A 14,010-nucleotide genomic window follows, 5' to 3' on the forward strand; every position below is an offset into this window, starting at 1 on the left:
ACCCAGCAAACAAACAAACAGTAAAAACGGCTTACTGTGTCAGAGGTTCCCCCCACAGGAAATTTTATTTTGAATACACCAATTTTTTGAAATTTGAAAAAAGAGTTGAGTTGATAAGGTGCCACTTGTAGTAAGATTTTTGGGTGTAGCATATGGCCGGTTTGTTTTTTTGTTTGAAGCCCTGAAAAACAAAATTAAAAAGAGATGGTTTTTGGGGTTTAAAGGAGTCCCGGAGAAGGGGAAAAAGAGGTGGATAAGCCTATTTTTTCCTCCCACCAGGCAGTTGTCGAGGATGGTCCAAATCACAGTTTAGACAGAAGAAAAGGGAAGTGGTTAAGGACAACCAAGTTTCGAGAGGAGGGTTACAAGATGATCAAAAATGATTATTTTACAAGATATGTAATATGAATTTAGAGAAGGGTAATATGTAATGTTTTTGAGAATGCTAATTGAAATTTACAGATATGATAATGTTTTAGGAATTTTAAAATTTAATTTTTTTTTTTTGAAACGTCGAGTATGATCATATTTTTACGAGATACGATTATGATTTATTTTTCGAGATATCAAATGTGATATATTTACAGGAATGTTAGATTTATTTTTGAGATATGCGAATGTATGTATTTTCCAAAATATTACAATTTTTGTTTAAATTTTTAAAAGAGGAACGGTATAAAAACTTTTACAAAATACGATTATGATTGTATTTTTCGAGAAGCGATGTGATTGTTTTTAAAAGATATTACAAACTTGTTTTATTTAAGAAAAGGGTACGAGTTGATCAGTTTTACAAGTTATACGAGTATGATTTTATTTTATGAATTTTGTGTATTTGATTTTTGACCATGTTCCAGGTAGGGTAAAAGTTTGGTGCTATGAAATGAGGGGCAGATGAAAGGAAAAGAGAGGAGAGGGGAAAAATAGAAAATACCTGTTAAAACACCTAGATAAGGCATTGTAAGTATACCTGTTAAAACACCTAGATAAGGCATTGTAAGTATACCTGTTAAAACACCTAGATAAGGCATTGTAAGTATACCTGTTAAAACACCTAGATAAGGCATTGTAAGTATACCTGTCTTAACACCTAGATAAGGCATTGTAAGTATACCTGTTAAAACACCTAGATAAGGCATTGTAATTATACCTGTTAAAACAACTAGATAAGGCATTGTAAGTATACCTGTTAAAACACCTAGATAAGGCATTGTAAGTATACCTGTTAAAACACCTAGATAAGGCATTGTAAGTATACCTGTTAAGACACCTAGATAAGGCATTGTAAGTATACCTGTTAAAACACCTAGATAAGGCATTGTAAGTATACCTGTTAAAACACCTAGATAAGGCATTTTAAGTATACCTGTCTTAACATGTATTAAATGGTTGATACCTATCAGAGCTTATAAGACCTGGTGTTGGTCCTGATGTGAAACCTGTCAGGCATATATGTAAAGTGTATTGCTTCTAAAATAATCACAAATGATGTCACAATTATCTCAGATGGTTGATCAAAATATTTCGGGTTTGGAATCTTTTTCTTTTAAAAGAAAAATAAATAAATGAAAAATTTCAAGCACATTTGGTGCTTATTAAGTTTAATTTGTATAGCTTGAACTTTGCACATAATGAGATTAAATGCTTGTTATTTACCAGACAAACCGACTCTGATATAAAGAATACTTGTTATTTACCAGACAAACGGACTCTGATATAAAGAATGACCGTGAGCAGGCTGTGTCCTGGGCTCTCTCTACATTCCTTCGATATGTGGGCTACAACAAACATAACTCCAGCCTAGACAAGGTACCCAGCTTTGTCTGCCGCGACAGGAAGGGCATCCGCCTCTCCAGCAAACCTACTAAACGGGTAAATATATATCACGATTGATAGGAAATATCAACAATATGCCTGTTATCTTTAATAAATCATGATTTGTTTGATAAATAATCATAAATTGTTTGATAAATAATCATGATTTGTTTGATAGATAATTAAATAATCATGATTCGTCTGATAAATAATCATGATTTGTCTGATAAATAATCATGATTTGTCTGATAAATAATCATGATTTGTCTGATAAATGATCATGATTTGTCTGATAAATGATCATAATCTGTGTCATAAATCAATCATATTTGTGTGATAAATAGATCAGAACTAATGCTTCATCAGAGGTAATGATCTGTGTGAAAAGTCAATTTATATTGATCATCTTTGTGGAGAGTAAATGGTGATCTTTGAGATTGTTGATTGTAGTGATAATATGTGTTGTCATAAGTTTTAATGATGATTTCTGTGATCATGGTGTAGGATTGTAATTGTGTTTTGTATGTTTCAGCCACATAGAGGCCATAACTTTGAGCCGACCCATTACTTTAAGGTAGAGACATGTATGTACTGTAAAGCTGTGATATGGGGTGTGGGCTACCAGGGATATTTCTGTAAAAGTAAGTATGATGTTACATTGTGCACTTATGAACTGGTAACTTAACAAGTAACCTTTAACAGGAATATTCTGTGAAAGTAACATTGTATTCTTGTGTTTATAACTTAATATATTATGTTTAATATAACCATTACCATGGATACTTTTGTTGATATAACTGTTACCATGGATACCTTTGTTGATATAACTGTTACCATGGATACTTTTGTTGATATAACTGTTACCATGGATACTTTTGTTGATATAACTGTTACCATGGATACTTTTGTTGATATAACTGTTACCATGGATACTTTTGTTGATATAATTGTTTCCATGGATACTTGTGTTAATAAAACTGTTACCATGGATATTTGTGTTGATATAACTTTTACCATGCATACTTTTGTAAAGACAAACTGTGGCTCCTGTGTATATTTCAAATGGTGACAGTAAATATCAATAATAGAAAAAAAATCTGAACAATTATAGAAATAATTTAACTTTTACAAAATTTACAAGAAACTGGCGACAAATACTTAGAGTTACACTAGGAACTAATGTCTGACAGCATTGACTGATATGGTTTGGTTACACTAAGAACTAATGTCTGACAGCATTGACTGATATGGTTTGGTTACACTAAGGACTAATGGTTACACTAAGAACTAATGTCTGACAGTATTGACTGGTATGGTTTGGTTACACTAAGGACTAATGTCTGACAGCATTGACTGATATGGTTTGGTTACACTAAGAACTAATATGTCTGACAGCATTGACTGATATGGTTTGGTTACACTAAGAACTAATGTCTGACAGCATTGACTGGTATGGTTTGGTTACACTAAGAACTAATGTCTGACAGCATTAACTGATATGGTTTGGTTACACTAAGAACTAATGTCTGACAGTATTGACTGGTATGGTTTGGTTACACTAAGAACTAATGTCTGACAGCATTGACTGATATGGTTTGGTTACACTAAGAACTAATGTCTGACAGCATTGACTGGTATGGTTTGGTTACACTATAAGAACTAATGTCTGACAGCATTGACTGGTATGGTTTAGTTACACTAAGAACTAATGTCTGACAGCATTGACTGGTATGGTTTGGTTACACTAAGAACTAATGTCTGACAGCATTGACTGGTATGGTTTAGTTACACTAAGAACTAATGTCTGACAGCATTGACTGGTATGGTTTGGTTACACTAAGGACTAATGTCTGACAGCATTGACTGGTATGGTTTAGTTACACTAAGAACTAATGTCTGACAGCATTGACTGGTATGGTTTGGTTACACTAAGAACTAATGTCTGACAGCATTGACTGATATGGTTTGGTTACACTAAGAACTAATGTCTGACAGCATTGACTGGTATGGTTTACACTAAGAACTAATGTCTGACAGCATTGACTGATATGGTTTGGTTACACTAAGAACTAATATGTCTGACAGCATTGACTGGTATGGTTTGGTTACACTAAGAACTAATATCTGACAGTATTGACTGGTATGGTTTGGTTACACTAAGAACTAATGTCTGACAGCATTGACTGGTATGGTTTGGTTACACTAAGAACTAATGTCTTACAGCATTGACTGATATGGTTTGGTTACACTAAGAATTAATGTCTGACAGCATTGACTGGTATGGTTTGGTTACACTAAGAACTAATGTCTGACAGCATTGACTGATATGGTTTGGTTACACTAAGAACTAATGTCTTGACAGCATTGACTGATATGGTTTGGTTACACTAAGAACTAATGTCTGACAGCATTGACTGATATGGTTTGGTTACACTAAGAACTAATGTCTGACAGCATTGACTGATATGGTTTGGTTACACTAAGAACTAATGTCTGACAGCATTGACTGGTATGGTTTGGTTACACTAAGAACTAATGTCTGACAGCATTGACTGGTATGGTTTGGTTACAGTAAGAACTAATGTCTGACAGCATTGACTGATATGGTTTGGTTACACTAAGAACTAATGTCTGACAGCATTGACTGATATGGTTTGGTTACACTAAGAACTAATGTCTGACAGCATTGACTGGTATGGTTTGGTTACACTAAGAACTAATATCTGACAGCACTGACTGATATGGTTTGGTTACACTAAGAACTAATGTCTGACAGCATTGACTGATATGGTTTGCATGGTTACACTAAGAACTAATGTCTGACAGCATTGACTGATATGGTTTGGTTACACTAAGAACTAATGGTTACACTAAGAACTAATGTCTGACAGTATTGACTGATATGGTTTGGTTACACTAAGAACTAATGTCTGACAGCATTGACTGGTATGGTTTGGTTACACTAAGAACTAATGTCTGACAGCATTGACTGGTATGGTTTGGTTACACTAAGAACTAATGTCTGACAGCATTGACTGGTATGGTTTGGTTACACTAAGAACTAATGTCTGACAGCATTGACTGATATGGTTTGGTTACACTAAGAACTAATATCTGACAGCATTGACTGATATGGTTTGGTTACACTAAGAACTAATGTCTGACAGCATTGACTGATATGGTTTGGTTACACTAAGAACTAATATCTGACAGCATTGACTGATATGGTTTGGTTACACTAAGAACTAATGTCTGACAGCATTGACTGATATGGTTTGGTTACACTAAGAACTAATGGTTACACTAAGGACTAATGTCTGACAGTATTGACTGATATGGTTTGGTTACACTAAGAACTAATGGTTACACTAAGAACTAATGTCTGACAGCATTGACTGATATGGTTTGGTTACACTAAGAACTAATATCTGACAGCATTAACTGATATGGTTTGGTTACACTAAGAACTAATGTCTGACAGCATTGACTGGTATGGTTTGGTTACACTAAGGACTAATGTCTGACAGCATTGACTGATATGGTTTGGTTACACTAAGAACTAATGTCTGACAGCATTGACTGATATGGTTTGGTTACACTAAGAACTAATGTCTGACGGCATTGACTGATATGGTTTGGTTACACTAAGAACTAATGTCTGACGGCATTGACTGATATGGTTTGGTTACACTAAGAACTAATGTCTGACAGTATTGACTGATATGGTTTGGTTACACTGAGAACTAATATCTGACAGCATTGACTGGTATGGTTTGGTTACACTAAGGACTAATGTCTGACAGCATTGACTGATATGGTTTGGTTACACACTAAGAACTAATATCTGACAGCATTGACTGATATGGTTTGGTTACACTAAGAACTAATGTCTGACAGCATTGACTGATATGGTTTGGTTACACTATAAGAACTAATGTCTGACAGCATTGACTGATATGGTTTGGTTACACTAAGAACTAATATCTGACAGCATTGACTGATATGGTTTGGTTACACTAAGAACTAATGTCTGACAGCATTGACTGATATGGTTTGGTTACACTAAGAACTAATGTCTGACAGCATTGACTGATATGGTTTGGTTACACTGAGAACTAATGTCTGACAGCATTAACTGATATGGTTTGGTTACACTAAGAACTAATGTCTGACAGCATTGACTGGTATGGTTTGTGGTTACACTAAGAACTAATATCTGACAGCATTGACTGGTATGGTTTGGTTACACTAAGAACTAATGTCTGACAGCATTGACTGGTATGGTTTGTGGTTACACTAAGAACTAATGTCTGACAGCATTGACTGATATGGTTTGCATGGTTACACTAAGAACTAATGTCTGACAGCATTGACTGATATGGTTTGGTTACACTAAGGACTAATGGTTACACTAAGAACTAATGTCTGACAGCATTGACTGATATGGTTTGGTTACACTAAGAACTAATATCTGACAGCATTGACTGATATGGTTTGGTTACACTAAGAACTAATGTCTGACAGCATTGACTGGTATGGTTTGGTTACACTAAGAACTAATATCTGACAGCATTGACTGGTATGGTTTGGTTACACTAAGAACTAATGTCTGACAGCATTGACTGATATGGTTTGGTTACACTAAGAACTAATGTCTGACGGCATTGACTGATATGGTTTGGTTACACTAAGAACTAATGTCTGACAGCATTGACTGATATGGTTTGGTTACACTAAGAACTAATGTCTGACAGTATTGACTGATATGGTTTGGTTACACTAAGAACTAATGTCTGACAGCATTGACTGATATGGTTTGGTTACACTAAGAACTAATGTCTGACAGCATTGACTGATATGGTTTGGTTACACTAAGAACTAATGTCTGACAGCATTGACTGATATGGTTTGGTTACACTAAGAACTAATGTCTGACAGCATTGACTGATATGGTTTGGTTACACTAAGAACTAATGTCTGACAGCATTGACTGGTATGGTTTGGTTACACTAAGAACTAATGTCTGACAGTATTGACTGATATGGTTTGGTTACACTAAGAACTAATGTCTGACAGCATTGACTGATATGGTTTGGTTCTTTACAGATTGTGAACAGAATATACATACACGGTGTATAGACAAACTAGAGGACAACTGTAAAAAGAAAGACAAAGACAAGACTAGACCATTATCTAATATATTCAAAGGGAAAGGTGAGTCTACCTTCGTCATTACTGGATTTCTTCTCGTTACAGAATGTTCCTATCCTTGTCAGACCTTGTTACGATTTACTGGCATTGTTTAAATTCCTTAGAATGATAGAGTGATTGGGGAACTTTCCAAAAACTCTAGAAAAAATAACCATTTTTTTTTTTTTTTGTGTAAATCATTAAATTAAAGCAATAATGTTAGATATTCAACCCAGAAATAAATGGGAAAGGTTTATGACAGATAAAATGTTGAGAACTAGAATTAAAACCTCCTTTCCTTATTTGAATTCTTATTTTTAATCATTTGTTCATCATAGTTTTGTAACAAGGTCTGACTGTCATTTTCTTCATTTTTTTTTTGTTATTCTTTTTATCATTTTATTTTATTTTTGTTGTTTTTATATTTGTGATTTTTTTTTTTTTTAAACCTTGATTTTATTATTTAATTTTATTTATTAAAATGCATTGTTTGTTTCTGTAATTCTCAGAAATCTTACTGGACAGAAAAATGATTATGTATTTTGGGTTGTTTCCATCTCAACATATTATTATGAATTAATTGATCAGGAAAAAAAAAAAAGAAAATCAAAAGTGTTTTAAAGTTTGCAAAGAAATATCACCTCAAAAATGATTTTAAGATAAGAATACTTTAATTTCAACAAACCAAGAAGCTAAACAGTATTTCTGAGAATTTCGATACAGACATGTATTTTCAGTCCTGTTGCTATGTCCGGTGCTGGCATGACTGTGTAATGGCCGACTTTATTATGTTGTATTTACCTGAATGTGTTGGCTGTAAGTTTGCCTGCAAACTTTGAATTGTTATAGGTGATATGCGCAAAAGTGTTTTGCCAGAGATTGTCCTCTCAGGTAGAGTTTAACTCTTGTGTGTGTACTGTACCCTCCCTCCTGCCCGAGGGGCGGGGCAGTCCTGCTTTAACTCCTCTGTGTGTACTGTACCCTCCCTCCTGCCCGAGGGGCGGGGCAGTCATGCTTTAACTCCTGTGTGTGTATTGTACCCTCCCTCCTGCCTGAGGGGCGGGGCAGTCCTGCTTTAACTCCTCTGTGTGTATTGTACCCTCCCTCCTGCCCGAGGGGTGGGGCAGTCCTGCTTTAACTTCTCTGTGTGTACTGTACCCTCCCTCCTGCCCGAGGGGTGGGGCAATCCTGCTTTACTCCTCTGTGTGTATTGTACCCTCCCTCCTGCCCGAGGGGTGGGGCAGTCCTGCTTTAACTCCTGTGTGTGTATTGTACCCTCCCTCCTGCCTGTGGGGCGGGGCAGTCCTGCTTTAACTCCTCTATGTATACTGTACGCTTTTTCCTGCCCAAGGGATGGGGGCAGTCTTGCTTTACCTTATACCATTGCTTTTTATAACACAAACTTGGAAATTTGTTGATTGATAAAGATATAAAGATGATATATAATATACATCAATTTAAATCACTTATTATCTAAAACGTCTTGATGTGGAATAGATATAACATACTCAAAACTTTAGTCCATCTTGTCATTGATGATGTTATTGACAACTGTAACATGTATTTCCTTGTTTGTGACCGTTTGAGGTGAAGTAATGGTAATTATCTGATCAGTGAGTACTGACCTGTGGTCAGCTGGATCTGTATACATTATAAAGGTATCTGATTTAAAGAAAAAAAAGTCTATTTTGTCGTTACACTGATGGGGTGTAGCAGCAAGTCTTGCTACCATTAGAATCAATCTGTAACCATAGCAATAGTTACATAGTAACAATTTAAGTCTGCTACCTTAGCAATACAAATGTTGCCTTAGCACTACTACCTTAGCAACAAATATTTTACCTTAGCAATGAATCTGTTTCCTTAGCTTTACTATCTTATTAACAAATCTGTTGCCTTAGCAACAAATCTATCACAAAAACAAATGTTCACAACAATTCTTTACAAAGAAAGAGATCTTCATAAAATAACAAAATAACAATGGTGTTCCTGAAGTAACAATACTGTAGCAATGTTTTCAACAAATAAACAATACTTTTCACATAGTAACAATACTGATTACATAGTTACGTCACTGTTCACATGTAGGAGCTAGTCCTGTCTATAGTAATAAGCATATATTAAATTGGCTTGTTGATATGCTAATTAGGGGGGAGGAGTGGCTTGTTGATATGCTAATTTAGAGGTAGGGGGTTCTGAATATGCTAATTTATAGGAATGAATGGCTTGTTGATCTGCTAATTTAGAGGGGGAGTGTTAATTTAGAGGGAGGGATGAGTTGTTGATATGTTAATTTAGAGGGGAGAGTGGCTTGTTGTTATGTTATTTAGAGGGAGCGGGTTGTTGATATGCTTAGAGAGAGGGGTGGCTTGAAAATATGCTAATTAAGAGGGGCGTGACCTGATAATATGCTAATTTAGAGGGAGATTGGCTTGTAAATATGTTAATTTGGAGGAAGAGTGGCTTGATGATATGCTGATTTAGAGGGAGGGGGTTGTTGATATGCTAATTTAGAGGGAGGGGGTTGTTGATATGCTGATTTAGAGGGAGGGGTTGTTGATATGCTGATTTAGAGGGAGGGGTTGTTGATATGCTGATTTAGAGGGAGGGGTTGTTGATATGCTGATTTAGAGGGAGGGGGTTGTTGATATGCTGATTTAGAGGGAGGGGGTTGTTGATATGCTGATTTAGAGGGAGGGGTTGTTGATATGCTGATTTAGAGGGAGGGGTTGTTGATATGCTGATTTAGAGGGAGGGGGTTGTTGATATGCTGATTTAGAGGGAGGGGGTTGTTGATATGCTGATTTAGAGGGAGGGGTTGTTGATATGCTGATTTAGAGGGAGGGGTTGTTGATATGCTGATTTAGAGGGAGGGGTTGTTGATATGCTGATTTAGAGGGAGGGGTTGTTGATATTCTAATTTAGAGGGAGGGGTTGTTGATATGCTGATTTAGAGGGAGGAGGTTATTGATATTCTAATTCACAGTAAAACAAATTTCTATGTACGTTTGTGCACTAAGGTGGAGGAAGAGGGATGTTAGAGGTGTCTGTATTCCAAAACCACATATCGAAGCACTGTATGTAATTGTTAACTCTGCATGTACTCATTTCTAGTTACATGTATATACTTACAGATACCAGTCTTGTCTTTTCTATGTTATATTTCATCTCTCTAAATTAATATGATACATAATAACCTCTAATTTGTGTGATAATTGACCTAGTTGGCTAGTTTGCTAATGTTGATTTATAAGAGATTATATTCACTCTAGTAGACTCCACACTGACTGTCTAATTCCACTTTAGATTTTAACTTATTTTCCCCATGATTTGTGTAAATATACAGGGATTGAGGAAGTTTGTGCCTGTTTTTAATAGTCATAAATAGTAAGAGTGACATATTTCTGAGTAATACACTTGAAGAAATTTTATACTACAAGTGGAATTGAACATTATGTATCATTGAATCACTCTAAACCTGATCTTTGAACTCTGAACCTAATTCATTGATTGACAAATTCTATCTTCCTCCAAGTTTCTGACATCTCTCATCTGCATTATCACTGCAGTGATTTATCCAATACAGACTATAGCTTTACAAGTTCTCCATATGTCACTGCAATTATTTATCTGATACAGGCTATAAATTTGTGAGTTCTCAATATGTTTCTTCATGGATTTATCTGATACAGACTATAGCTTTGTGAGACCTCTGTAAGTCAGTACAATGATTTACCAAATGCAGACTATAGCTTTTTAATTCCTTTTTCTACAGTCACAGCCTTGTATGCTAGTCAGTATTTACAAACTCGCTGTTATACTTTGTACAAGATATTGGAATCGTTAAGTTATTGTGACTTGTTTTAGAAAATTGATTTAAAAATACAAGAGGAAGTTAGTATCAACTCTGGACTTTCTAATTTCTGACAGTAAAAACCCAAGTATCAACTCTGGACTTTCTAATTTCTGACAGTAAAAACCCAAGTAAGAAGTAAAGTACCTTTAAAAGATACTGTATATGTTGTTATTATTGAGGGGCTCTTTGTTTTCTAAAGGTTGTATAAGTTTCATGATTTCTACAAAAAAACATATCCAGTTTGCTTCAAACTTTCTGAAAACAATGAAACAAATTTTGTTAATCGGAAAAAACTTTACAATGTACCTTTTTGAGCTTTTATTAAGATTTTGTGATGTGATTGTGTTGTAGGACAAACAATTAAGGAGAGTGAGGTGACAGGCAGTCCCGGGCCCCAGGTTACAACTAACTTTGAAATACAGGCTGTAAAGGACGAGGAGGATCCAGATCTGCGTGAGTTTGATGGACAAAATCTCATTTTCAACTATAAGTGATGTCATTTAAAATTCAGTGATACCTGGGCACCTTCATGAGATGTTAACAGGAAATGTTCAGATGGTTGAGTAGTTTGTGTAAAACAATCTTTTGATAGGTTTAATTATATAAGTGAAGACAGTGTTTAATGACAATTTCTACAATTGATCTACATTTCCAATTTCAGATCAAATCCGAAGTGCCGACTCTGTGACCAAGTTGGTGAACCAGTTTGATAAACTTGTGCCCTCACCCGCAGACAAACGTCGATCACCAGGCCAGCTGTCAGAGCCAGAAATGCACAGGTAAGGTTAATCTCTGAGAATGACTAGTTATTGAAAAAAAATCTGTATGTAAATTAATAACTATCAATGAATGATGCTCAAATCCCATACAGGAAAAATCATTCATAGATGGTAAATAACCAATCTGATGCCTTGATGGGTAAACCAATCTCTGGCAACAAATAATGGACCAGTCAGATGCCTTGATAGGTTAACCAATCACCAGCAGCTAATAATTGACCAATCAGATGCCTTGATAGGTAAATCAATCAGTGGTATTGACCAGTCTAATCATATACCTTGCCAAGTGGACCAATCACATCCTTGTGACTGACCCAGTAGAGTCGGAAATGTTACATGATCAATAGGTTACAGGACAAATCTATATACATTATTACTTAACACACAACAAATATTTACCCTTTGTTTCCCTTCTGTCCTTTTCTCATTTCTAATACCACATTTTCATTTTATTTTTGAGCAGCAAGAAGGTTTTTCATTTAATTTAAATGAAATTGCTTCCAGTTATTGGCAATGAATCTGAATCTTATCAATATAAATATGTTCTTTTCTTGATATGTAAAAAATAAAAAAGGAAAGAACTGAGAATAGAATTTTGAATGTATTCTTGTAATACAATCATGCTAAAATCTACCTCGGGTAGAAACTTGTTATTCATCCATTTAATAGATTTGTTTGTCCTTCATTTCATCTGTCTTCTGTATGTGTGAGTGTTTATCCTTTTGCCTTTCATTCCCTCTGTCTTATTGTTCATCTGTCCGTCTCGGTATGTGTTCCCTTGTGTTTGTCCTGTGTATTTCTGTCCTTGTCTTTATATGTCCTGTGTGTGGATTTTCTGTGTCTTTCTGTCTTTCTGTGTGTGACTATTGCACATTGCCTTGGTGGTTTTACTTAAAGAGTATACAATCTTGAGCTAGCTGACCTAATGGTGGAGAAGGGTGCACCAACCACATATATACTATATAGACACAATTAATCTAACAGTCTTAATGGTCGGATAAAGCTTTTAGAACACAATATTTGTGATTTTTCAGTTAGGACAAATTCCCTTTAGTCGTTTCAGACCTACCTACCTTTTCCTTTTTCACATTTTCTCTTCATCAGAAATATTTATGGAAGTTCAGGAGTCAAGGAGAAAAACTCTTGTTAATCATTGAAGTTCATTTTTGAACCAAACACTGATGATAAAGATGAGTTATTAATGTATATCTAAATTATTTTTGCTTAAGCTGTATTTTTTTCCTTGGTTTAATATTTTTAAAATACAAATATGTGAAAGATTTTATTTTCTGTAATTCATTTAAATATTTATCAGAATCAAATCAATAAACTAAAAAATGAATTTCCTTTTTTTTTTTACTATGTTTAGAATTAAGCCTAGGGATTCCCTCTCTATATTTAGAATAAAGGGAATACCGTTTTTTTTATATTTAGAATAAAGGGAATACACGTTTTCTATATTTCAATTGTAAAAATAAATTCTTCATTTGGATTAAGGTTTTCTCTTAGAATGAGATGAGTTGAGCTTGGTGGCAGATATGCCTGCTTTATACAAATTATAGTCTCATAGATTAGTTTAGCCAGATTTATAGTGAAGCATTGGCGACCCTGTTTGAGTGACGAGGCTTAGACATACCGCCTCCATATGTCTATCCCTCTTATCTGGTAGACATGTTTTTAGCAACTACCCAGTGAATATTCAACAGATTTAACTTCTATTAGAGTAGAGTATTACAGCTTGTGTGAAAGTCTGTGGAATATTTATTGTGTCATTGCCACAGAGTGTCTGTAGGTGACATGTGAAACGGATATCGGGGGTATAAGATACACTAACTATCTGCCATTAAATACACGGACACGTCCAGTGCTTCTTTTGTTTAATCACTACATGTTTACTTAACAACTGCACACTAAACATTTGGCAGAAAAATAAACCTGATGAATTTCACACCATTCTTGATTGTCAGCATCCAATCACAGCATCTGTTACATACTGTGCTGCTGTGGTAGAGTAATAGGGTATCTGATTGGCTTGTCTCACTCTGTTTCGCCCGCCATTGTAGGAAAGGTACAGATTTAGGGCGATCTGAAAGTCTGAAAGGCCGGGCAGACGGCCGTGGAGAGCGTCCAACCCGCGACCGCCAACGTGCAAAAAGGTAACAGGGTCATGCATCACCCAATCGGCATGTCATGGATGGCTGACTTTATTGTGGACTCTACTTCCGACTGCTGCATGTCATTATTTCAATTCAGCTTGCATGTATCGTCGTAGATTTTTATTTTATTTTGTCATGTTGTAGATGATTTATCTTAATTTGTGCTTTGATTTGGGTTTCTGTGCAAATTTGATTAGAACTGAGTTTCCAAATA

At 35.3% G+C, this 14,010-nt stretch overlaps 1 protein-coding gene across 1 annotated transcript in view; it reads left to right on the plus strand.

Moving 5' to 3' along the window:
* Positions 1-14,010, plus strand: part of LOC117340584 — a 117,828-nt gene that overhangs the window by 72,967 nt on the left and 30,851 nt on the right. The window contains exons 11-18 of the mRNA XM_033902344.1: positions 902-960; positions 1,701-1,872; positions 2,348-2,456; positions 6,922-7,029; positions 7,855-7,896; positions 11,213-11,314; positions 11,523-11,640; positions 13,704-13,796. Coding sequence (XP_033758235.1) covers positions 902-960; positions 1,701-1,872; positions 2,348-2,456; positions 6,922-7,029; positions 7,855-7,896; positions 11,213-11,314; positions 11,523-11,640; positions 13,704-13,796 — 803 coding nt within the window. The remainder of the gene's footprint in view (positions 1-901; positions 961-1,700; positions 1,873-2,347; positions 2,457-6,921; positions 7,030-7,854; positions 7,897-11,212; positions 11,315-11,522; positions 11,641-13,703; positions 13,797-14,010) is intronic.

This window comes from Pecten maximus, chromosome 13, assembly GCF_902652985.1.
Source record: "Pecten maximus chromosome 13, xPecMax1.1, whole genome shotgun sequence".
Classification (NCBI taxonomy): Eukaryota; Metazoa; Mollusca; class Bivalvia; order Pectinida; family Pectinidae; genus Pecten; species Pecten maximus.